The following is a 27,634-nucleotide window of genomic DNA, read 5'->3' on the forward strand; positions in this document are numbered from 1 at the left end:
CAAATCAGTTGGTTAAATGGGAAAGATGTGGTTCCAAGTGCCAGAGTAAATCCTACAGCGCTCTGGGTAAAAATGTTAGAAGACAGAAGGAGCATCAGAATTATTTGGATCATATCCATTATTAGATTCATCCTCTGGATTCCCAAGGGACAGATGACATGACTGGCTTTTGCCTAAAATTACTGAGATAAGGCATAGCTCAACGGTCTGATTTGATAAGCACAAGAAAGTGTTAAATGCAACTCTCAAGTCTGAGTTCACACGTGTTGGCAGGTCGCAAACAGGGAAATGGTCTGCTATGGGGAAGCACTGGCTTTAGGATGCAGATCATAGCTTTCTCTTAGTACAAATGCAGCCAACAACATGAAGTCAATTCAACAGATTTACCCAACCCCAGCTACTGAAAAGAAGCAGATTCTGGGGATCAGTACTAAGTGTGACCCACTTTTATTTCATGCCTGTATTCAGGTCTACTCAGGCGGGAGACCCAGAAAGTCCTTACACTTAACTATAAACTCATCTATCTGAAAAGGTGAGGCTGGGGAGGAGCTGGAACTACAGAGCAGTCTGTTCTCCCCACTCAGACAGGTCAAGACCATTCGAAGGGATAACGAATTCTCCTATCAAACCCACACAGTGAAGTACTTTTAGCAGTTCCATAGTGAATGACAGCAACAGCACTTCAGAAGAGTTCAGAAGAGCATGACATAGTCGGATATCCTACCTCCCCTTCAAGGTAGATTAGGACTCAGATGAGGAATAGAGAAAGGTAAGGAAATAGGAGTAGAATTCTAGCTAAAAAGGGCGGTTTTCCTTAATTCTACCTCTGGTCCATTTCATCCTGAACATTCATGGCTAGAAGGTGCCCTCTGACTTGCAGTGTTGTTCTAAGATCAACTCTATCTCTATTTGGGTTAGTTCACGGAAGCCCGTAGCCCTATAGAAAAAGCAGGCTGTAGCTGCTTTGGGTGTTTTGCTGGTTTGAAGGAAATGATTCTCAGCAGCCACATGGCTCTTTTACACTTCCTATGCTATTCTTCTCTGGGGGTAGAAGTGCTATCTTCTCCCCACTTTTGAAGGAGGATGCAGCATTGTGTCTTTCTTCAAAGATTTTTCCATCTGACATGTTATCCAGTTCCTAGGGATCTACCCTAAAAAAAAGTGCCAGGGACTTCTCTTTCAGCCACTAATGTGATTAAGGAACTGTCTGCCTAAATAAAAGTATGTTATTATCTACCTTATCCTCTTTCCAGGACTTTAATCTACACATCTCCAGAAACCATAGAGTACTTGATTTGTCTTACTTAACCTAATTATATGTATATTTTAAAAGCTTACGAAACAATCACACAGAGTCTCACAGAAGAGGGCTGGTCCTCCCCTGTGACCCAGACTTCAGAGGCACTTCCCCCGGCAGCCCGAGTCTTGGTAACCTCCTCCCAGAGCCTGCCAAAGTGGATCCAAAGAGCTGAGCTGCAGTTGTAAACTCTTATTACCACATTTCTATGAACTTTATCCCTTTTGTTTATTTAGGGTATCACCAATATCCACGAAATCAAAGAGCTGGAAAGAAGGGCAGGGTGGTGGCATATTATTGGCTAAATCCAGAGGTTCTTGGTGAGGCCACATTAAACCGGAAGCAGAACCCACAGCATCAACTCCAAAAGTATCTTCATCACAGTATGCTGGCTGACCTTGTGGTGGGATGGTGGTGCCTTTTTTGGGACGGTCAGAACACTCCTCCCACCACAAGGCACTTGCCCACAAGACAGTATCTGCTATAGTAAAGAACACTGATCTATCCCATGGGAGAAAAAGGACCAAACACAACCCACAGAGAAATTTTAAATCCCTTTCAGCAAATAGTCACTTTTCAAATAAGCAATTCAGTTAGACAGCCATTATTATGGCTTCCCCCCACCCCCTCAGGAGACCCTAAGTTTCCTATTAGTGAAAGGACTCAGAGGCTCCTAGAATTTTCCTAGGTACCAGCTGCCTACCAAGGTAAAAAAAAAACTCACATCGAAGTTCAACCTCATGCTGAAGGGTTTGCTGTCAGTCATGCTGTGAAGGTTTAAGTGGAAACGGGGAACAAATTCAATGAAATATTTATGCTTTCTTACCATTAGCATCTTGGACTCCAGTAAGTGCTCCGACGGCTGCTGCGGTTTCCCCAGACAGGACAATCTGTCCCCCGCCTTGCAAGGTGGCCTCAGCCAGGGTGGCAACAGCATGGGCGGCAGCTTCGCTGTGGGTACAGGAGCAGAAGAAGGGGATGTGAGATGAACAAAGGTACAGCACTGCAATGAGACAAACCAACCTTTCAACCCTGCCTGCCTAGGATCTCTCTACTGACTGCATTTGTGAGCCTACCAGCAAACAAGGGATTCCAGTGCTACTGATAGAACCAGAGCAATTTTTAAATGATAATAATTACAGCTAGAGAAATCCCAAGTCTTTCATATTTATATGAATGAATAACGTGAGATTTTCTTTAAACCTAGGAGATGAATGTTTGAGGACAGAGGCACTCAGACCTAGGTTCTTTATCAATATCAATCAATCAAGTGCTTGCAAGCCACAGTGGAAGATCTGATCCATATTCACAATGCAAAAGCCATTTTGGCTGTCAATCACAAGAGTTGTTTTTTTTTCCTTCCTTTCTCTTTACGGTAACACAAGGCAGATGACCTGAAACTGCTCTTTTATAACCAAAGATGGATGATTATATGAGGAGTCAGCTACCTGGACTTGCTATTCAATTAATACTGAGTAATAACTATTTGGTTCCAAATATGAAGTAATGGTTGACTAATATCCTGCAAAGTTCACCCCTTCCCTTTGCCTTACTGCGCATGTAGGCAGTGCTAAATTAAGACTTAAAAGTTTAAATTATCACTATAAGTCCAAGCTCCTCTAAAAACAGAATGAAATAATAAATCTCCCTTCACTGCAAATTCCCTGCAGAATAGAGAGTTGTTAACTACCTGTTTATAGTGAACATCATTCTAGCAGTTTGTCTCCCATTTTTCTTTTCCTTACTATATACTTAAATAACACCCCCCCCCCCCCCTTTATGGGTCACACCCGCAGTATACGGAAGTTCCCAGGCCAAGGATCGAATCTGAGCCACAGCTGCGGCAAAGCTGGATCCTTAACCCAGTGTGTCAAGCCAGGGGTCAAATCTATACCTCAGCAGCATCCCAAGCCACTGCAGAGACAATGCCAGATCTTTAACCTGTTGTGCCACAGCAGGAACTCCTAATATACCCATTTTTATTGATTCTATTATGATACAAACTATAAAATGTATTACTGTCTTATGTGCCCATAAAAAAGAAAAAGTTCCTGACAATTGTAATTTAAAATGTGAAAGAAAAAACAGATAAATTCATCACCTCTTTGGGGAAAGTATCAGGTGCCATTTTACAGTTACTGAGGGCATAGCAAAAGCGGGCAGGGAGGAAAGGGTGGTGTCATTTAATTTATTATCAGACGTGGACCAAGTTCTGGGTTTGACACCAAAAAGCCAGTTGATTCAGCTCTGTTCTAAAGCTGCAGACTTCGTTACAACTCTGGCGGTCATCTTGCAATCACAGGCTACAGGTTAAGATGGGCAAGGGGCTATGGACTGGTTAGGGTAAACACGTAGCGACGGTGGGCAAAGCAATGTGTACTAAACTTAACAGGGTCACTTTCATCTAAGAAAGTCAGCAGACAAGTAAAGAAACTAACATGGTCATTCCTCTGGGGAAGACTTCTTGGTCACCAACAGGATGTCAGGAAGCAGTTTAAGACACCCAATGGACAGAAAATAGAAAATTCTCCCCTTTTGGCTAACTTGCCTTGCTTTTAAAATTGTTATGTGTGTGTTTAAAAAGCTGCTTTTTTCCTCTGATACTAACAAAATTTATGTAGAAACTTGTATAAATTTTATTAAGTATAAAATAAATTTTAAATATCATGCAGATTTAAAAGGGATTTTCCTTCTAATCTTTTTTTTTTTTTTTTTTTAGGGCCACACCTTCAGCATATGGAAGCTTCTGGGCTAGGGGTTGAATCAGAGCTGCAGCTAGTCTATACCGCAACCATGGCCAAGGTGCATCTGCGACCTACCCAGCAATTTATGGCAATGCTGGATCCTTAACCCACTGAGTGAGCCCAGAGATTGAAACCTCATCCTCATAGAGACAATGTTGGGTCCTTAACCTGCTGAGCCACAACGGGAACTCTCTTTCCACTTAATCTTAAACACAACTATAAACCAATAATCAGGATTATATCATACACAGTTTTATACCCTGCTTTTCCTATCCGACTTTGTATTTCTTCACGTAAATATTCTTGGACATTTATTCAAAATAAGTTAAGCACAAAATTGTTGCTGTCTTGGGAGTACCCATTGTGGCTCAGCAGGTTAAGAACCCAGCTAGTATCCATGAAGATTCGGGTTTGACCCCTGGCCTCACTCAGTGGGTTAAGGATCTGGTGTTGCCATGAGCTGTGGTGTAGGTCACAAATGCAGCTTGGATCCCATGTTGCTGTGGCTGTGGCATAGGCTGGCAGCTGCAGCTTCAATTCGACCCCTAACCTGGGAACTTCTATGTGTCGCAGGTGCAGCCCCAAAAAGAAAAAAAAAAAGTTGGCTGTCTCCTCCTTTTCTAGTTGTTTAGCTGTGGTTTAGTTGTTTAGCTTTTAATTTCCAGACTTCCTTTGACTTAGTTCAAGATCATGATTACATATTTCAAATTTATTACTTTCTTCATAAAAAAGCTTAGGATGGAATTGAGGTTGAATAAAAAGCTGATCAGAATTAGAGTTGCCAACCAGCCCATTTAAAAGCTAAGATCCTTTTCTATGCTAAAAGATACTTTAGATCTGACAACCCCGCCAGTTGCTGTGTAGTATATGTAACATGGAGGGTCAAGCCAAAGCGGACCCTTGACCCAGAACTACTACTTTACATTTTGCAAGGTAGATTTTCGTTTCAGAGTGCTTTCTAAGTATTTATTAAGGATAGTAAAATGAATGATTTAGTGCCTAGACCTTTAACTTTCAGTATTTTTTCGGAGAAACTTGTGTCAAATAATACTACCAGCCAATTCTACAATGTTCAGCTACCACTGATTAATGATAAAAATATTTTTAACACTGTGACCTGAGACTTCATAGAAAGCCAAAAAGCACATTAATTGGAAAATGCTTCAGCTATGTGGTATTTTATTTTTTTATTTATCATTATTATGGATCAAATCTATGCCACAGCAGTGACCTAAACCACAGCAGTGACAATGCCAGATTCTTAACCCACTAGGCCACCAAGGGAACTCCTTTTAAAGAAGAAAACTGGTATATGGGAATTGTTTATATGGAAATAGGAGCTCTGCTCACAGATTACCTCGGCAACTGCTCATTCCCCACAGTTTTTGTTTTTAGGGCAGTAGCTGCGGCACATTCAAGTTCCAAGGCTAGGGGTCGAATCAGAGCTGTAGCTGTTGGCTTACACCACAGCCACAGCAATGCCAGATCTGAGCCACATGTGTGACCTAAGCTGCAGCTTGCAGCAATGCTGGATCCTTCATCCACTGAGCGAGGCCAGGGATTGAACCCACATCCTTATGGACACTAGTTGGGTTTTCATCCTGCTGAGCCACAATGGGAACTCCCATAGTTTTTAATCACAATTTACAATAATATTTTTTTTTTGTTTTGGTCTTTTAGGGCTGCACCTGTGGCATATAGAAGTTCCCAGGCTAGGGGTCGAATCAGAGGCGCAGCTGCCGGCCTACACCACTATCACAGCAACATGGGATGAAAGCTACATCTGGGACCTACACCATAGCTCACAGCAACACCAGATCCTTAACCCACTGAGTGAGGCCAGGGGTCAAACCCACAACCTCATGGACACTAGTCGGGTTTGTAACCACTGAGCCAAGATGAGAACTCCTATGATTTACCTATGACCATCAAAGGTGATGCCCTGGCACTCTCAGATATATGCTTGCAGTGTACAATTTCATAAGCTGTAAGGGAGAGAGCAGCTATCCAAGCCCTGACCCCGAAGTGTACCTGTATCCAGTCAAAGCCATTTTATGATATCATATTTATGATCTCTGAAGTTCTAAATATTTGAAGTCATCCACAGGTTGATAAGGTTAGATACTGCATGTCCAATCAGGGGCCAGGGCAACACAGTGATGGATGGATCTTTCATGTGACGCATAAAGACCACGGTGATACCTGTGGTCAGCAGACCATCATTTCCAAATCTATTCTAACCACTTACACTAGACTTCATGGGAAATGATCAAACTGTACTGCTAGAAGGTTACCTTTACTTCAGAGGTGAATAGGGATCAAAATGTCTCGAAGATACCACTTCACAACTTTTTGACAAAAGCCATTTTCAAACCAGAGTTACAAATCAGTAGTTTCCATCAACTTTTTATCTGCAAGTGTCCACTCTTTATCTACAAGGAAAAAGAGGCAGTTGCACAGTCCCTGCCCTCCATTTCCAGAGAGGATTTCTGATCTAGGCTGTCCATTCCATGTTACTGAACAAATAAATATAAGTCTATAGATTAAAACTATCTTTTAACAGTATCTCTAATTTTAACTCAATATTTTCATCTTTAAAAGACAGTAAATTTTTCCTTAAAAATATTATTCATGTCTTTTTTTAAGCAAAGTCTTTTCACAGCACAAGAACAGCCACTCTTTCTTGGGAAGAGAATCAATTTAAGCATTTATTTCCCCACAGCACCGAGTCAGTCGTAGCACTATGCACAGTAGACACTCAGTAAAAACGGTCTCACTGGCAACTACATGATGTAAATTTCTACCAGGGCAAATGCAGATTCAGTCTCCCAATACTGATCATGTATTTCTATGCAAGGACTCTACTGACCGACTTTGCAGGACTTGTTTAAGAGGGAATATAAGCCTAGGACAGCTTAACCAACAAACTGAAACTTCAAATTAATCACTGTATTGTGGCAAGCAAATGTTTTCTCTTCCTCTCCTATCTGGTTGTTCAGGGTGAATAGCTCTTTTTTAAATTAATTTTTTGAGCTGTGATTTCTGCTTTTCATTTGCTCACTTTCTCTCCCCATCTCTTTCCTAAAAGGATGGATTTATTATGTATCTTGAAAATAATTAACTACTTTTCAGATTTTTAAATGACAATTTCTCCATACCCCCTTTGGGTTATTGTAATGCCAGGGTGAGGTCCAGGTTGTCTGAGCCCAGGCCCTCATTGTAACTTGCTACCCAAAACTCTTTAAACTGCATGGGTGAAAGACAGATCTGTCCATCTGTCCTGTATCTGTCTTTCCTCTCAACAGTTGAAGGAGCCCCTCTGCCTTCTTGTTCCCCACCTGCCATTCCATGTAGCCTGCCTCTCTCTCTTCACTTGCACCACATCTGCTGTTTACAGTGTAGCAGAGGTGCAGGTGACTATTACAGAACCATGCTTGTTCCATCTGCACCTGAAACAAGACAGGCTGGAAGAAGCAGCTCTGAGGAACTGCTTTGTTATTATAGGAACGAAGACCAGATTCTCAGTGTTTTTTTCACCAAGATGACTTCCAGTAACAAATTCCATGCAGAGACTGGACTAGGTCTCATCCCACAGAGAAGCAAACACCAAAGGCTTGTGTCTTGGGTCCAATCCTCATGACATTAGACAGTGGATTACCTCTACTGGAATTAGAAGCCCACAATGTTCCCCTAATAGCCTACTATAGTTTAGTCTTCGATGCCAGGCTTGGCTTCCTCATCCCCAGCAGAGGCTGTAACACACCATCCCCCAACATTCATCGGGGCGATGAATTATCTGATTGCAAACAGATTTCAACATCTCTTTTCTCCTCCTACATGCCACGGTGAACCATATTCTCCTTCCTTTGGAGTAAACACTGTAGCCACCTCAGCTGCATCTGAGTTTGTTAACAAGCCCTCAGGGGAAACCATTACCCTCCTTGCCTTTAGAAATAAGCCTGGTCCTTACACTAAAGGGAGCCAGAATGTGCTTCATATTTTCCACTATGTACCGGGTCCCAGGACACTCACGCTTCACTGGAATATCCAAGGTGCTGGCTCAATGAAATTAAGTTCTTCTGGTCTTTAATGATGGCCTATTAGGCCCCAAGCTACAGTGAGGGGTTATGGACCAAAAGGAAGGAGTTCTCACTCTGGCCAGAGCGTTCAGGAAGTTTGCGTATCCTCTCTCAAAGGCAGAACTGGAATTGCATCCAAGTGTAAGGAATCAAATAAGACATTCATGTTACTGAAAAATGATATAGTTCAATAGGCTGAGAAAGAAGTTTCTATCCCAGGTCACTCAGGCACTCACTGGTAACTGGGCAAGTGTGTATACATTTCAGTTTTTTTATACCTAATCAACCTCCTGTTCCTGGACATACTTCCTTGAAAAATCGCTTTTTTTTTTTGCTTTACCACACTCACAGCATATAAAAGTGCCTGGGTCAGGGATTGAAAGCCACAGCTGTAACCTGAGGCACAGCAGTGACAATGCCGCAACCTTAACCACTAGGGCACCAGAGAACTCCCTAAATCAGTCACTTTATCTCCACTCTTAATACTAGTTTCCAAGCCTTTGACAAGTCACACCTGTACTGCCTCTTCCTGACTGGCCTTCTATTTCTAATCTCTTCTCACTATAAGCAATTCTAAATAGACAAATGTTAAAATACAAGTTAAATGCTAATAAGTATAATTCCTGAAGTACTAACTATAGGCCACACACTCATGCGAGTTTTATTTTTTCTTAATTTTTATTAAAAAAATTTTTTTTTTTGCTTTTTAGGGCCATATCTGCAGCATATGGAAGTTCCCAGGCTAGGGGTCATATCAGAGCTGCAGCTGCTGGCCTATGCCACAGCCACAGCGATGCCAGATCGAAGCCACATCTTCGACCTACAACGCCTCTCACAGCAATGCCAGATCCTAATCCACTGAAGGAGGCAAAGATTGAACCTGAATCCTCATGGATACTAGTCAGGTTCTTAACCTGATGACGCACAATGAAACTCTGAGTTTTATATACATTATTTCATTCAATTTTTATGATTCTTCATGATGAAAATTATCTTATTATAATGATGATGAGACCAAGGCTCCGGGGATACATTTCTCAAGATCAAAGGGCTACTAAGTAGCTGAAGTAGGATGCATTCCTGAATCCACATGACCTCAGAACCCTCTTTTTAGCCACCATACTATACAACCTCATGGAAACCTTTTGTGCTTACGCCAGTCAAGGCTTTCTAGGGTCTATCACAGACAATCTAAACCTTAGCTGAACTTCATATTTTGGAGGAACTGATCCCCTCCCTCTGAATTCCTATGTTCATAGTATATGCTATACAATTCAACAATGAATCACACTCTGTTTGCTAAGTGTTTTACTTACATCTCCCCAATGACAGTATGGTTTCTTTTAAGGCAGATATTTATTCTCTCTTAGAGCACTCTTGATTTACAACCTTACCTAGCAGAGTGCTGGCATGTCACAAGAGTTCAATGACTATCTGAGACTAAGAGTGGCTGTGCATTATAACAGCAGCCTTACTATATGCTGGGCACTGATCTAAGGATTTCTCATCCACCGACTTTCCCAATTCTCTCAATACCCCTTCAAGGCAGGCACAACTTTTACCCTCACAGAGGAAAGCCTGGGCATTGAGTTCAAGTAAACCACCCAAGATCAAAGAGCTAGCAAGTTGACAGAGCTGGGATTCAAACCTAAATAGTCTGGCTTCAAGGCAGACACTCTTTTAATGATCAGTTAAAATGCCTGGGCCTACTGAAAATAAAATTGTCAGCAGTGAACAGTAAGAAGAACATGGGGATGATTTTTTCTGTTAACAACCAATAGAAGGAACCAGATAAGGAACAATACTTTTTTGGGGGGCGGGGTTTGGGCTGCACCTGCAGCACATGGAGGTTCCCAGGCTCAGGGTCGAATGGGAGCTACAGCTGCCAGCCTACACCACAGCCACAGCAATGCCAGAGCCGAGCCGCATCCGAGACCTACACCACAGCTCACAGCAATGGCAGATCCTTAACCCATTGAGTTAAGGCCAGGGATTGAACCCACATCCTCCTGGATACTAGTCAGGCTCTTAACCCACTGAGCCACAATGGGAACACCATCAATACAATTTAATTTTGGAAACTACTTATTACTGGAGTATTTCATTCTGCAGTATCCTTCCTAAATATACCTAAAGAAAAAAAAATTTCAATTGTTCCCAATAATCCAAAACTTATTTTATTTTGAAGTCACTGATAAACAAGGGAAACAAATTTCCTCAAAAGTCAGTAAAATAGCTCTTGACCAGCTAAAACATGAATATTCATAACAAAAAGCAGTGTCTTTTGCAGGGTAAAAGGAAAATCAATCCTGAAGTTCTTCATTTTTTATTATATCCTCTGGTCCCTTTGAAAACACAAAGTACTCACATCTTGCTGCTTTTGGCCTGTTAATGAGCACAAAATGGGATAAAGCGAAAGGGACCCATGTCCCTTGAGCAGCAGGCTTGAGCTGGAAGTCAGAAAGCCTGGATTGGTTGCTGAGGGTGGAATGGGATGGGAACGGGGGGTGAGGGCTGACAATTTACAATATTCTATGGGCCAAGAGTATTAAGTTCCAAATGCCAATTGTGACAAACTGAGGCACAGCGTTTCTCTTTAAATTTGTATGTAGGGAGAGATTCGCCCTCCTCTTTTATTGCCCACCCCTGCCTCCACCTGTTGAGTGCCATGGTGACTGTAGCTCCCTGTTGCATCTCCTGAGAAGCTGCCACTGCGGCCTCTGCCAATGATGCCACCGCCTGGGTGGCCTCTGACGCTTGCGTTGTCTGGATGGTCATCTCACCTCCCTGTAATGTGGCCCAGTTTTGCTCCACCTAAGGCAGAAGGACATGATAGTTAAAACATCAAAGTCACAAAAGGATTATGATTTTTTTTAAAGTTATTTTTTCTAAAAAATTTCTATGTGCTCTGCAAAATATGTACACACTTATAAATTAATATGACTTACAACATATTTCAGCATGATATCTTTTGTGCAAAAAGGGAGTATCAGAATATATATTTGAATTTACTTATATCTGCATAAAGAAATTCCGAAAGGACACAAAAGAAACCATTGAAAATATTTTCTCCAGTGTGTGCAGGGGGAGCAGTTGTGGAACAGGTTGGATAGAAGACAGAAAGCAGGGTTTTCCACTGTACACTTTCAAATAACTTTTTAAATGTCTGAGTCATATCAATACAATACCTATTCTAAAATTAAAGTTTTTGAATAGATCCTAAGTACAGTTCTAAAAAAGTTCAAACTGTAGCAAAGGGAATATAATGCCAGTACTTCAGACCCTCTGCCCAAAGGCCGCTGCTGTTACCTATTTCTCACGTATCTTTGCAGGAATATTCTCTAAATAAGCAGGCATATTTACGCTCACACTTCACACACACACAAACACCCCTCCTTACTTTCTAATCCTTTCTTTTAAAAAAGAAAAATGGCAGCATATTCTACATAGCTTCTTTTTTTGTGGGGGTGCTGCACCCACGGCCTGCAGAAGTTCCTGGGCCAGGGGCTGAACTGCACCACAGCAGGGACAATGCTGGATCCTTAACTGCTAAGCCATGGGAACTCCTACATACCTTTTTGCACCTTGCTTTTTTCACAAACCATGCAGCTCTGAAATGATTCTGTTTTGGAATGTATCAAACTGCTTCGTTCATTCATGATTGGTAATACTGGCCATATAGCATTAAATTATATAGAATGTTGCCATATACAGTATACTTTGAGGAAGTTAAATTACAGGGTAAGGCACAAAAGATTAAGATGGTAGTAAGGGGTGGAAAAATGGGAAGAAGCAGATGAAGAGATTTCTATTCAGAGTAATGACAGGCAATAAATAAATCAGCTTAGGTGTGAACGTTTCTTTGGAATTTACTATTCTTGAGTCTCAGTGCTTTAGCTGTGTTTGCTTGAGCTCTTGTTGCTCTCCCTTTCCATCTTTTGGGAGCCATTGTGTGGTAATATATGCCTGGATGTCACCATGTCCCAGAGAAAGGGCCACAAACTCTAGAAGGGAAAGATATTCAGAGGATGTACAGTTAGCTTCGGTGCTTTTCTGAGAGAGACCTACTACAATGAGGCCCTTCAAACCCTGGCTACCCTCGTCCCTCCAGCTATCATGAAGCACCTGTGGCTCTTCCACACTTTCACACACTGTGATGCCCTGCAGGTGCTGCTCCCTTGGCAGGAATACAACTGCCATCCTTCAGCCTTGGCTTTCTCTTCACCCCTCCAGTGGGAGGCTCAGGTGAGACTGGAGCTGAGACAGGTCCACTCAAAGACAACTCCCTGCAGTCCAAGGCTCAGGACCTCTCCTCCGTGTTCTACAGCACCCTGGGCTTGCTTCTACTAGATCCTCCCCTCACTGCCACTCTCTCAGACGTGTTTTCTCTACCATCTACCTGTGTGCTCTTTAAGAGAAGAATAGTCTTTATTTTCCTGTATCTGTAGTATATATGGTACCTGGCACAGGGCTCAGACAGCATTTATTGAAAGGATAGGTGAAGACCAACTCCTTTGTTCATATTTTCCTACTTGTTTTTCAGCCACCTCTTATTTCAAATAAATTAATATTCATAAAAGAATCCATTTAAAATAAATTATGCTACTTCAAAACTGTTACATATGTTGATGATTCATTTTTTTTCTTTTTATGGCCAGACCCATGGCACATGGAGGTTCCTGGGCCAAGGGTAGAATCAGAGCTGTAGCTCGGTCTACAGTACAGACACAGCAACACCGGATCTGAGCCACATCTGTGACCTACCCTACAGCTCGCAGCAACACCAGATCCTTAACCCAATAAGCCACAATGGGAACTCCAATGATTCAGTTTAAAATTCAAGTCTGTAAAGTTTGTATTCTGGTTTCTTCTGCTTTTTATAGACTCACACATATCACTATTATATCATTCTACTTCAAATTTCATTTCTTATGACACATAATGCAATTAATACCATCAATACCAATTAATGGTCTCATCACACAACAGAATAAATTCTCAAATCCATTTGTATTTGTAAATATGCCATCAAAGTTGAAATTGTAGGAGTTTCTGTCATGGCTCAGCAGTAACAAACCCGACTAGCATCCATGAGGGACATGGGTTTGATCCCTGGCCTCACTCAGTGGGTTAAGGATTTGGCATTCTGTGGCTATGGTGTAGGTCGACAACCGCAGCTCTGATTCAGACGCTGGCCAGGGAACTTCCATATGACACAGGTGTGGCCCTAAAAAGAACCCCCCCTCCCCAAAAAAGAAAGAAAGATATATAAATATTTTGAAATCAACATAGTTTATTTCATATTATTTTAAAATTCTTTTTTTTTTTTTGCCTTTTTGCCATTTCTTGGGCCGCTCCCGTGGCATATGGAGATTCCCAGGCTAGGGGTCTAATCGGAGCTGTAGCCACCGGCCTATGCCACAGCCACAGTAACTCGGGATCTGAGCCGCGTCTGCAACCTACACCACAGCTCACGGCAACGCCGGATCCTTAACCCACTGAGCAAGGGCAGGGACCGAACCCGCAACCTCATGGTTCCTCGTCGGATTCATTAACCACTGCGCCACGACAGGAACTCCAAAATTCTTTCCTTATTCATTTCTAAATAATTATGTAACGTGTTCCGTATCCCTAATTAGTTTTAAGCTGCCCAAGGTCAGGGATTTTGTTTGTTTCTTTGCAACAACTTAGATTACTGGATATTCTCAGAATACTAAAACAGGTTTGGAGATCATTTATAACCAGAAGAGACAGGCCCACAAATGGTCCTTCTTATAAATGTAACCAAATGCAACTAACTGGATGCTGAATGTAGTAAGGTCTAAGGTAAGAGTTCTCACTGGCAAGGCTAAGGTAACAAAATGACTTCAAAACTTCTCAAAGTATATGTATTGTTTATTTTTGTAAAAGCACTTTCTGTTCCTTCGGAGAAATGAGGCTAAATACAGGCAGCAGGATGTTTCTACTGAGTCATCTGATGCAATGTCTTATGGCTTGAAGTGGTCTTACCTGTCCCAAGTCAGTGAGATATTTTGTTTTTGTTTTTTTAATTTTTTAATTTTTTTGATATTTTGATTAAGTATAGCTCAAAGCTAAGATGCTAACAATCAAGTCAATATCTAAGAGAAATCTGAAGGCAAAGAGAAACAAACTATAAAATCGAAAATACTTTTGCCACTTTCTGAGAGAACCTATGCTTCTTCTCTTCATATCATTTTTGTTTCATTGGAAGTGTAGAAAGAGTTAAAAAAACGTTGTTGTTTTTTGGCTGTGCCCACAGCATGCAGAACTGTTCCTGGGCCAGGTATTGAACCCATGCCACAGCAGCAGCCTGAGCCACAGCAGTGACAATGCTGAGCTCTCAACCACTAGGTCACCAAGAAACTCCAGAATTTTTTTAATCTCACTGAATTTGGGTATTTGCCAACAGATTATTTGTATATGTCATCCACCCACTCACACATAGATGACTAAAAAATAATGTTAGTGTGCTGAAAAAGCAATAGATATGTGACCGAGATATTTTTATCTTTCATATTTTCCATGAACTTTTGAATACACTGAATTACCTTTGTATATGTGGAGTTATTTGTAAAATGAGTTTCAAGGACTTCGTTTTTAGAGAAGTGTTTAAGAAACTCAAAATTACTTTATTAAATAGTGTCCAGGCAACATTCAGTTGGGAAACATGGTTAATAACTTTGAATAAGTCAAAAAGTAACAAATCCCATAAATGTACCCACCCCTGTCTTTGCTGCCTCTTTCACATCTCAAGGGGTGTCTGTCCTTTAGTTTGAGTGTTTTCGGACTGACCGATTTTTCACTCAGCTAATCCATTCTCTTTCATGATGTGTATATATCATTATTATTTTTTTCTTTTTACAGCCACCCCTGTGGCACATGGACATTCCCGGACTAGGGGTTAATTCAGAGCTGCAGCTGCTGCCTACACCATAGCCACAGCAACACCAGATCTGAGTTGCATCTGCAGCCTATGCCATAGCTCTGGCAATGCCAGATACTTTACCCACTGAGTGAGGCCAGGGATCAAACCCGCATCCTCACAGAGACAACGTCGGGTCCTTAACCTGCTGAGCCACAATGGGAACTCCTACTTTTAAAAGTAAGTATCCTGTTGACTTCTAGTTTTCTTTTTCTTTTTTCTTTTGCCATTTCTTGGGCCACTCCCGCAGCACATGGAGGGTCCCAGGCTAGGGGTCGAATCGGAGCTGTGGCCGCCAGCCTACGCCAGAGCCACGGCAACGAGGGATCCAACCCGAGTCTGCCACCTACACCACAGCTCACAGCAACACCGGATCCTTAACCCACTGAGTAAGGCCAGGGATCGAACTGCAACCTCATGGTTCCTAGTTGGATTCGCTAACCACTGAGCCACGACGGGAATTCCTGACTTCTAGTTTTCTATACTGGAAAGCCAAAGGTCAGCTCCTGCCCCAAACCCTCCCAGTTTCCCCAGCTGGAAACATTCTTTCCTGAAGGCACAGACCATGCTGCAGAATCTCTACAGCAGGGACCAAAGTTCACTTGTGTAGACAATTCTCTTCCCCTGAGTGCAGGGTTCCTGTGCAAATCAACCCGACACATCCAACACCTCAACTGCTACCCGGCAGGGGCTCAACGCATGCTGGCTGGCAGTAGCCTGCTGCGTTTCTCTTCATCTCACTGGCGTGACCCGCGCCAGTTCTTTCCCTTTCCTGGGATGCACAAATGAAAGGGGCTCTCTCATGTTCTGAGTGAAAATATTCCAGGGTTTTGAACAAGGCTGAGACAATACTTTAAGCTTTATTTTTTATATTGCTCTTTGACATCTGTTGGCTATGTTTCAAACTTCAAGAGTACAACCTTTAGGGGAAAAGTCCACAGTGACTTAACAAACCCTTTCCTGAACTTCACTGAAGGTTCAAAGCCTAGACAACATTTTTCTAAATGCACTACCTAGCTTCAACACTCACTCTGTGCCTTTGGGCCAGTCACCTAACCTTTGTTTTATCATGTATAAAGTGAAGATGATAACAGAACCTATACTTCCTAGCACTGAGTACCTCCTTTAGTGAGTGCTCAATAAAAGTTAGCTACCTTTAACATCTCATAATTACCTCGATTTTGACAGGGAAGGATTTTCTTGTGAAGCCTTTTCAAAGGCATGAATAAAATGCAATAAATTATGTCTACTGATATACAAATATATCCCTTCAAAGAAGGTTATAGTCTGCTCCAGTTTTAATGATCTAATTTTTTCCATAAAGCCCAAAGTTTAAATTCTTTAGGATTCACAGCATAAAAGTACGGAATGGATAATCCACTTTTTTCTGTACTATACAAAATGCTATGTTGCAAATGTAAAACTGTTAAGTTCCTCACAGGTCTAAATCATAAAGATCCATACATTTCAATTGGTATAATTAACATACACAGAGTAAGCTACTTTGTAAAACTGTCATGGTCTGATGTTTTGAAAGGTTTAAGTAAAATAATGGTACAGATGTGTAGACTGCTTAGAGTCTCTTCATCTTCCAGACCCTCCCTTCTCCCTCACCTACACGTTCAAGTATTTAAGTGGATACAGACAGAATCCTCCTTCTTACCTCTCCATCAGCCACAGCAGAATAATTCACTTGGGCAACAGTGACTGTAGTTGGCAATTCTGAAGCATCGGCCAATGTGGCTACTGTTGCCCCTGTACCAACCTAAAGACACATAAGGAAAGGGATAAATGTCAGTAGACTGGTCCTTCTGCTTCTCCTTTACTCAGAAGACTCATTTAAAGCCATATTCAACTTGGATAACAATTAATACACCTTGTAATGTGAAATGAATTACCGAAATCATATCTTAGATACTAACATGAGCTTCAGAGTTTTACTTCAATCAAATAAGTCAATATTATTCAATCAAATATTTTTCAAATAAGTCAGTATTAGAAGCTGTCACTGGTGCCCCATGTCAGTCAACCAACTTTCTACTCTCACCCCAACCTGAATTTAATTTTTTAAAATTTTTTGTCTTTTTAAGGCTGCACACTCAGCATATGGAGGTTCCCAGGCTAGGAGTTGAATCGGAGCTGTAGCCACCAGCCTATGCCACAGCCACTCCAGATCCGAGCCGTGTCTGTAACCTACACCACAGCTCATGGCAACGTCAGATCCTTAAACCACTGAGCGAGGCCAGGGATTGAACCTGTGTCCTCTTGGATACTAGTCAGATTCATTTCCCTGAGCCATGATGGGAACTCCTCTATCTGAACTTTAGAGGCTTCCTATCTATCAACAAATTGCGTTTTATCTCATAAGACGTAATATCAAAGAAATATCTCCTGGCCACTGACAGAGTGAAATGGTAAAAAAAAAAAAAAAAAAAAAAAAGCCATTTTTACAGTGCTTTGATTTGGAAATATTCAGAAAAGCTATCTATAGCTCTGTTTAGCAAAATGCAAACAACTTAAAACACCATTCGAAAAATCAAGTTCAGGTAGAAAGATCCTGGGGAGCTTCATACAAGAATTTGTAGAAAGAAAACTTTTTCCAGTCTGAGATGAAGTGCCCATAAATCCACCTCAGAAACCACAACTTGGTAACTCTTAGCTTTACTTACCTGGATAAGCGAGACAGTGCCATCGGGGTTACTAAAGGTCTGGACTACAGTCTGTGATGGTACAAGATGGGCTATACTATGTGTGGTTGTGGCTTGTGTTTGTGTTTGCTGATCTTCAAAAGCATACAAAAGGTCCTCCCGCCCATGCTGTTTATAACAGTTTTTAACTATGGTCCGTAGTGCCTGGGTCCATGAAACCTGTCACCAGAAGAAAGGCAAATTAAGTACAAAGAATGTTGGTTATTCAGTCCCACTATGGAATAAGCAGGTGCTTATTTATCAAAGCAAACCAAATCTGTATGGAATAACTCTCTCAGGATTATTTCCCATAGACTGATTCAGACACAAGGAAATTCAGGACTAAGCACCAAGGCTTTCACACCAGTTTCCTTTCTGATCAAAATGTGGTTTCGCTTTTGGGTTTTAGACTCTGTTCTAACCTGAGACCAACTTTTAAACGTCTCACAAAAGAAGGTCACTCTTTTGTCAATAATTTTATACTTAAGATTCTTAGTAAATTTTTAGAGCTACCTGAAAACGAATATGCAGAACAAGTAAGGGAGACACCTGGTGTAATCCTTCTTCCTTTTGGCTGTGCCCACAGTATGTGCAAGTTCCCGGGCCAGGGATCGAACCCAGGCCACAGGAGTAACACTGTATCCTTAACTTACTGAACCACCAGGGAACTCCTAGTCTTTCTTTTTCTTCTTCTTTTTTTTTTTTTGTCTTTTTAGTGATGCACTGGTGGCATTATGGAGGTTCCCAGGCTAGGGGTCGTACTGGAGCTGTAGTTGCCAGCCTATATCACAGCCACAGCAACGAAGGATTCGAGCCGTATCTGAGACCTATGCCACAGCTCACAGCAACATTGGCTCCTTAACCCACTGAGCGACGCCAGGGATGGAACCTGCGTCCTCATGGATACTACTCAGATTCATTTCCCCTGAGCCATGACGGGAACTCCTAGTCTTTCTTCTTTCTAAAAACAAGTTTCGTCATCAGTGGACTTGACCAACTTAACCAACTTCACAGCTCTCTCTTTTCATATTTACGTAATGATTCTTGCTAACCAGAAATAACGACATTTCTAAGTCTACAAAGTGATTAATACCTTTACTTCAAGTTTCTTCAGTTTTCCAAGCACCTTATAAAATTAAAACTGCCCCAAAGGGCAACAATGCAGAGATTAAGTGTGAAGCTCACAGACCCATCCTAAGTCTTTATAGTGATGGAGTAATGAATGGGAAAGTCTATAAATTAGAGAATATCAAACTTCTTTTGGGGGACACGTTCAACACAATATTTGACACAAATATTTTTAGACTTTTTATAGCACAAGAAATAGGATAACAAAAACTAGGTGGCCGATTCAGAACAGAAAAGCAACAGGCAACTCAGGCCAGAGGAAGCCTCACCCTTTGCTTTTGCTCTTCTGTGCGGACATCGCTCCGAACATTTGCCCATGGGATATCTTCAGGCCACCAGATGGGCTTGCAGCTTTCTTTACCCCAGCCTGGTTTTCCTCGACCTGTGGAGTATTTCAGCATCTCTGGAATAAATGCCCGAAGCTGGGCCTAGAAAACAAGAGCATGGTCATCAGTAGTCACGAAAGACATCTGGGATATATTTGTGTCTCCCAACAAATTCTAAGGTTATAAAATAGAGAGTGTTCCTGGAGGCTATTGGAGAGTTCCAAAATGCAACACTGAGAACCAAATGTTTCCCATAGGTTATTGTAGCTCCATGAATGATGGAGAATTATACAAATGTTTGTAAAGTGCACCTTAAGCTGTATTTCATACACCTGTTCCAGTAAGATCAAGAACATCTGCCTCCATGTTTGACTTCTGCCCCCTAAGATACTTATTTCTCTTTTATCTTATTTTTTATTTTTCGGCTGCCCCGTGGCAAATGGAGTTTACGGGCCAGGGATCAGATCCCAGCTATAGTTGCAACCTATGCCGTGGCTGCAGCAACGCCAAGTCCTTTAACCCACTGTGTTGGACTGGGGATCAAATATGCGTCCTGACGCTGTAGAGACACCACTGATCCCATTGCACTCTGATGGAAACTCTGCTTATTTCCCTTTTAGTATGTCCATACATTCAAGGTGTCAAACAAAGTCGACATGTTTTCAACACTGTGCTGGAGGAAGTAATCCAAATCATTAGATGAGAGAAATAAGAGATGAGAACAGATAAAATTTGTAGGTGATATGACTGTGGATCTAGAAATCCCCAGAGAATCAAATGAGAAACTACTATAAACAATAAGAGAATTTAGTAACGATGTGGTTATAAAATATATGGAAATAAACGGACTTTACTGAATAAAAAGGGAAAATAACCCTAAAACTCATCTTAAAAAGTTTCTAGTCCAATGTCTGACATACAGATATACATAATGAAGTATGTATTGATTTTAAACACATTATGGACTTCAAATTTTTTTTTAATATAAAAATTTTATTGAAGCACAGTTGGTTTTACAATGTTGTATTAATTTCTGCTGTTCAGCAAAGTGATTCAGTTATACACACACGCACATTCTTTCACGGGTTCTTTTTCATGTGCTTCATCACAGGATACTGAATATAGTTCCTTGTGTTATATAATGGGACCTTGTGGTTTGTCCATCCCATATACAACCAGTTTGCATCTAATAACCCCTAAACTCCTAATCCATCCCTCCTAACAGAGGAATGTCTTGATTTCTATCCTAGCTGAAGATTTTCTCCCCGACATAAAGAAACAGACTGGAAATAGAGTAGGTTAGATGGGTGGGTCAGCTTACTGTGTCCTTGGGGTTGCAACCCAAGTTTTTGAGGAATTAAAAACAACTCTGGCTTCATTCAAATGTATTTTACAAATCAAATCCAGACCAAACAGATGCTAAACCGCAGAGACAACTACCAATCTTCCTCCCTAGACCTACTTCTTTACTTTGGACCTGGTGGTCTATAGTTCCTCAGAGATAAGCAGCATCCTCCATCTAAGGACACACTCATATTGCATCTACAGCCTAGGACCATAAGGAGAGGACAATTTTAGCAGGAGTCAGACCCAAGGACATGGGCCTGTAGCTGTAAAATAGAGAAAGAAAAAGAGAGAAATGAGAATACTTAAGTATTAATGAGAGAATGAATACAGCAACATTGTATTGAAGAGACTATTTAAATATCAAACATTCTCATTTAAATATTATTTTACCAGAGGATAAGGCAAATTAGTACATAATAGAGAATCATTAACCCAAAACAGTACTGTTCAGCTAATAAAGAAAGTTCAGTTAACAGTATTTACATCGTTAATTCTTGTGCCGAGCCTGCCATTTCACCTCTAAGTTCCCCCATCTCCCAGACAGTCTCCTGCCTGCAGGATATGATATAATGCACTCACTCCATTATATATTTGGCTCTGCAGCATCAGGCAGCAGGCTAATAGAAATGTATCCATTTGCAAACCCGGGCTATCAGCTGGTTCATGAGGTCACTTCTTCAGTTATTTTAAGAAAGTGCATCTCAAAGTCATTTTCCCCTTTATCCTGGCTTCCTGCGAGTGTCTTTTTCTAGCCTCAGATAAACAGAGAAGGAAAAGGCTTATGTAATCCTCGCACACAATATTTACATTTTTCCTATATTAAAAAACAATGGTTTTCTCAGATGGATAAACAAAATAGACTCAATACCACAGACTTTTATAAGTCTCCCCTTTCTCTCAATCCCATTAACGGTTCTTTGTATCCACACCTAGCAAAGTGGGGAGATCATGAAATAAGAAGGCCAAATATCTCTAAATTAACAAAAAGCTAAAATTTTTAAAGTCCTAAAAGATGTTTTATGTGCTAGAAATTTCTGGATGGGAAATGTTTCAAAACCCTAGGAAAAGACAGTACAGGCTAACATGAGAAGCAGGAAAAAGAGAAGCAGCACAAAGAAAAGGTTACTTCCACAGGCAAAAACCCCATTCAGCTAAAAAACAGACCCAGTGAGAAATTAAGTTCCAATTCAGAGTCAGATCTTAGCTTTTTAAAGTACTAACTGTCAGCTGTATAAAATTTGCCCCATTTAGAGTTCCCTGGTGGCCTAGTGGTTAAGGATTTGGTGTTGTCACTGCTGTGGTTCTGGTTCAATCCTGGCCCGGGAACTTGTGCACGCCATGGGTGTGGTCAAAAAAAAATTAATTTAAAAAATAAAAATAAAATTTGCTCCTATATCACAATAAGAGGCAAAAAGCACTTTCTATTATAAAAGTAAACTTTTCAAGTCTGTACAGATTGGGGATGAAGGACAATCTTTGCTTTTAAATGCATAGTGATAATATGACTTCACTGAAAGGCAATTTTCCACCAGACTATTTTTATACTGTCCCGAATAAACAGTGCCACGGCAAAAGGGAGATGAATAAGGTGAACGAGCTGTCCAGAACAGAAAGAGTTAAATCATTCCTTTCCAGAATTCAGCACTGTGCTCTCATTACCAGTTGGACTAATTACTGGTCCCGGAGAGTTTTGGAAACCCAAGCTACTCAATGTGCTTGTTAAGGGAGGTTTGTCTTTAATCCGCAGGGGAGACAATCAACAGGATCAGCAAAGGTAAAGCCCATCCTCTCCGGCTGGCCTCTAATCGGGCCACAACAAGCTTTCTCAGCTTTCATTCAGAGTTAGGGCTCTAGATGGGCTTCCAGTGCCCAGCGTGGTCAGCAAGGCCACCTCAACTTAGCAGAGAGTAGGAGATACCACTCTTTCCAGGGCACATTCAGCAAGAAAAAGAGATATCAAATTTATGCCAGTGGCAATCAAAAGTAAAGATTATGTGGAAACCACAGACGGTTTTTTTTTTTTTAAAAAGACTTTTTCTAAAACTCTAAAAATTTTAATCCAGCCACAATGAAACAATATTTCTTCCTATGCTAGAAATTTCCCACTTGTAAATTCAGTTACTTCTTTGCTGTCCAAACAAGGCATAATCCTATATTCTCAAATACCCTTCTCCTCTTATTCTTTCCCTCTCTGCTCTGCAAGTACTCAAGATGAAGGATTTTGAAGCTCCTGATGTCCATTTAGGTTCAGTTACCAAGAAAAGGCGTTTCAAACCAAAACGCTGGCCAAGTCCACCTCTGAAGAGGTCAGAGAATACATAACAAATTTAAAGAAAAGGCAGTTGAAATCAAATCACGCTGAAAGGTGATGTTTTCTATACAGGAATGCAGCAGAGAAGGAAAACTGAAGAATCTTCAGACTGTGATTTCATTATTTTAATTTAAAATTAAGAATTTCCATGTTGACGGTCCCAATCATACTCAAGTGGACATTTAAAGGGCATTAGAAAACAAAAGCAAAATGATGTTTTGCTCACTATTGGGGATTATCTGCACCACTGACCTCCGTTCATAGAGATAACTTAAGTAGCTTTTCTTTTTTTTTTTCTTTCTTTTTTTTTGCTTTTTAGGGCCGCACCTGAGGGCTATGGAGGTTCCCAGGCTTGGAGTCTAATCAGTACAGCTGCCGGCCTATGTCACAGCCACGCCAGATCTGAGCCATCTCTGCGACCTACACCACAGCTCACGGCAACGCCAGATCCTTAACCCGATGAGCGAGGCAAGGGATCGAACTTGCAACCTAATGGTTCCTAGTCGGATTCATTTCGTCTGTGCCACAACAGGAACTCCAAAAAGTGGCTTTTCTTGCTAGAAGTACCAAACCTATATTCCCACATTCCCTAGTAGGGCCAGCAGAAACACTGGCTTCATTTAATCTCATTTTTCCATAAAACATACCCCCATAGAAACATGGGAAGAACAGTTCGGAAGGAAAAGTAAGTTTAGAGAATTCGAGGGACAGTCAATGAAGACATTCCTCTCTCAAGCCAACACTTCTGCTTCTCTCTCTCCACACCCCATCAATGTATTAAATTGTCTCCCTCTCATTAATCAAAGTGCTCTTAAAATTCTACCTTCTCTTTGAAGGAGTCTCAGGTTGGTCAATTTCTGCTAGCTTATCCGACTTGTACTCTTTTGTATAAAAATTAAAATAACACAATTGACATTTATTATTACATTTAGAATGGATAAGCACAGGGAACTATATCCAGTCTCTTGGGATAGACGATGATGGAAGATAATATAAGGAATGTATATATATGTATGTCTGGGTCACTTTGCTGTACATCAGAACTTGGCATAACATTGTAAAATGAACTATACTTTAATAAAATAAATATAGAAAATAAAGATAAATAACAAAGTCCTCTTTTGACTCACCCTCCCCAATCTAATCACCTGTCCAGAGTCATTAATTTGATGAACATCCTTTCTTAGAGAGGCCAAATTCTATGTGTTTACATAAATATATGTTGCAAAGGCACAGTTTTATGTGATGGAAGAAAACATATTGTGCATGTTTTAGTACAACTTTTTTTTCCGCTCAACATTCTGTCACAGAGATCTTCTCATGGTAGTGCAACTAGAAGAATCTTATTTTTTAAAAAACAGTTGCCTAGTATCCACAATACACATTTTTCCTTTTTATTTAACCATTCTCCTATTGATAAGGATTTAGGTAGTTTACCCTGCTTGTACATGTTTCTCTGAGCACATGTGTGAGTTTTTCTCTAGCAGAAAAGTGGAACTGCTGGTTAAAGGGCACATGCATTTAACATTTTAATAGATACTACCTACCTGCCCTCCTAAAAAACTTTGTCAATACTATTCCCCCCAACAGTGTAGAACAATATCCTTTATTTCAAAAGCTCCCTTTACGTTTTTTAATTGCCCTGCTTTTTTTTTTCTCTCTCTCTCTCTCTCTTTTGTCCTTTTAGGGCTGTACTCACGGCATATGGAGGTTCCCAGGCTAGGGGTCTAATCAAAGTTGTAGCCATTGGCCTACGCCACAGCCACAGCCACGCCAGACCCAAGCCGCGTCTGTGACCTACATCACAGCTCATGGCAATGCCAGATCCTGAACCCACTGAGCAAGGCCAGGGATTGAACCCACAACCTCATGGTTCCTAGTCGGATTTGTTTCCGCTGAACCATGACAGGAACTCCCTGCCCTGCTTTCTTATTTTGGCTCACCTAATGTGGGGGAAATGATTTAATTTTCACTACTAGTGAAACTGAGAATCTTTTTATATGTTTACTAATTTTTTCTTTGTACGAACTGTAAATAGTACTTTGTTTACTTTTCTCATTATCTTTTTATTAATTTGAAAAAATGGTAATGTCTTAGACATTCTTTGTCATATAATATGCAACTATTCTTCCCAGTCTAGTTAGTTCTGTTCTAAATGTGGAATTTATACGCATGTTCCCTTCTTAGTATTCCTGAATATACCCTTAAAATTATTTTACTCTTATTCAAAATATGCTGTATCATATTCAAGAACACAGCCAATGTTTCTGTTCCCTTTACACTCTCTTACTCTCACCTTGCCTATCTAGTACTTACAAAATGTGGAATGGCATCATATACACAAACACGCTTTGATCACTTTAGACAACTTTATACATAAACACGCTTTGATCAGTTTAGACACAGTAAGCAAAGCCTACTGTGCATATAGATTCTGATACCACATACAGTAGGAGAAGCATTAGGAACTCTTGCCCATAACAGTGGTTCTCAAAGTTGGCTGCACAATGGAATTGCCTGGGGAGTTTAAACACTGCAGTGACCTAGATCTCATCCCCAAAGACTTTGATTTAATTGGTTTGGAGTGTGGCCTGGGCACTAGAATTTCAAGTTCCCCAGATGGTTCTATTGTGCAGCCAAGTTTGAGGACCACTGAACTCATTAAAATACTTTTATCCACCCCTTCTTCTTTAAAAATTTTAATTGTAGTAAAATGTATGTAACATGAAATTTACCATTTTAAAATGTACAATTCAGTGGCATTAAGTATATTCACAATGCTGTACAACATCACCACTATTTACAGAACTTTTTCGTCAAACAGAAATTCTGTACCCATTAAGCAAAAATTCCTTTTCTATTTCCCCCAGCCCCTGATAACAACCACTCTCCTTCCTGTCTTTATGAATTTGCCCATTCTAGATAGCTCATACAAGTGGAATCACTGTATTTGTCCTTTATATTTGGCATATTTCACTTAGCATAATGTTTCTAGAAGAAACCAGATCTATGCTTTTAAAAAACAAAACAAAATAACACTCAAAAGCCTAAACTGACAACTGATGAATGTTTTCTAAGTAAAACATGTTAATCCCGGTGAATAACTTCTTTCAAAGAAGCCATCACTGTGCTGAATGTTTCTTAAGGTTTCCCTGAAAACTGGTGAAGAATTGCTATCCTGTTGCATCATCATTTCAAGGGAATATTAAAGCAACAAAAGATTCCCCAGTGAGAGTAAAAGGATAATAAGTTCAAGAGAGGAGGAAAGGGAGAAGGGGAAAGGGAATGGACTTTTTTTTTTTTTTGGTCTTTTTAGGGACACGCTGGCGGCATATGGAGGTTCCCAGGCTAGAGATCCAATTGGAGCTGTAGTCCCCAGCCTATGCCACAGCCACAGCAATGAGGGAACCGAGCCACATCTGTGACCTACACCACAGCTCACAGCAATGCCAGATCCTTAACCCACTGAGCGAGCCCAGGGACTAAACCCGCATCCTCATGGATCCTAGTCGGTTTGTTAACAACTGCTGAGCCATGACGGGAACTCCAAAGCAATGAATTTTAACCAATAATACCAGACTGGTCTTTTCCAGAGATATTTCTTCTATAATTATTAGTTTTGTCTGAATCTCTTCTAACACAAATTCCAAGAAGATTAACAACTCCCAAGAACAAAAGAATTTCATAAGACTCAAGTGTAGTAAAGAACATACTGATTATTTACTTAAAAAAAAAAATCATAGTTACTGCTTAAAGACTCTTCAAGAAAAGATGTAATTCCTTAAACTCAAAGTGTCATGTGGGAGTCAGCAGCACTGGCGTCACCTAGAAGTTAGAAGGCAGATCCTCAGGTCCTACTCCAGACCTACTGACTCACAATGTGCATTTAAACAAAGTGGACTCTCAGGTGATTCCAAAGCACAATGAAGTTTGAGAAGCACAATCAAGCCCATCCCCTCGTCTTTGGTCTGAAGTATCCTAGAAAATTTTGCTAGCCCAGCTTTCAGAATCTCTGAAAAAACATGTCTTCATTATTTCATTATAAAGGGGGTTGCAGAATCTATATCAAATTAATGGTTTCTTCTAAACCTTTTCTCAACCTTCTTCAGTTCTTATGCAAAGAGACAGACATAAATGGGATAAGTTCTAGCCACTATTCTTTTTTTCTTCTTTTTCTTTTCTTTTTCGTGCTGCATTTGTGGCATATGAAGTTCCCAGGCCAGGGGTTGAATCGGAGCTGCAGCTTCAGACTACACCACAGCAGTGGTAACTAACACACTGGATCTGAGCCGCATCTGCGACCTATGCCACAGCTTGTGGCAACACCAGATCCGTAACCCACTGAGTGAGGCCAGGGGTCAAACCTGTATCCTCACAAAGTTGGGTCCTTAACCTGCTAAGCTACAATGGGAACTCCCTAGCCACTATTCCTAAAGATGACCAGAAATTCAATTTTTCATTTTTTTCATTAAAGAGACCACACAGCTATGTGTTTCTAGCATACACATAAAAAAGACTTTATCAGGAGTTCCCGTTGTGGCGCAGTGGTTAACGAATCCGACTAGGAACCATGAGGTTGCGGGTTCGGTCCCTGCCCTTGCTCAGTGGGTTAAGGATCCGGCGTTGCCGTGAGCTGTGGTGTAGGTCACAGATGCGGCTCGGATCCTGCGTTGCTGTGGCTGTGGTGTAGGCCGGTAGCTACAGCTCCGATTGGACCCCTGGCCTGGGAATCTCCATACGCCGCAGGAGTGGCCCAAGAAATAGCAAAAAAA

At 40.9% G+C, this 27,634-nt stretch overlaps 1 protein-coding gene across 5 annotated transcripts in view; it reads right to left on the minus strand.

The window, feature by feature from the left end:
• The window catches only part of NRF1 (nuclear respiratory factor 1), a 133,433-nt gene that overhangs the window by 25,987 nt on the left and 79,812 nt on the right, over positions 1–27,634 (minus strand). For all 5 annotated transcript variants that reach the window (XM_047763899.1, XM_047763896.1, XM_047763898.1 and 2 more), the window contains 5 exons: positions 19,148–19,306; positions 17,733–17,930; positions 16,727–16,828; positions 10,777–10,934; positions 2,124–2,248 (listed from right to left, as the gene is read on the minus strand). In XM_047763899.1, the coding sequence (XP_047619855.1) occupies positions 2,124–2,248; positions 10,777–10,934; positions 16,727–16,828; positions 17,733–17,930; positions 19,148–19,306 (742 nt within the window). The remainder of the gene's footprint in view (positions 1–2,123; positions 2,249–10,776; positions 10,935–16,726; positions 16,829–17,732; positions 17,931–19,147; positions 19,307–27,634) is intronic.

Source organism: Phacochoerus africanus, chromosome 16, assembly GCF_016906955.1.
Source record: "Phacochoerus africanus isolate WHEZ1 chromosome 16, ROS_Pafr_v1, whole genome shotgun sequence".
NCBI classification, from domain to species: domain Eukaryota; kingdom Metazoa; phylum Chordata; class Mammalia; order Artiodactyla; family Suidae; genus Phacochoerus; species Phacochoerus africanus.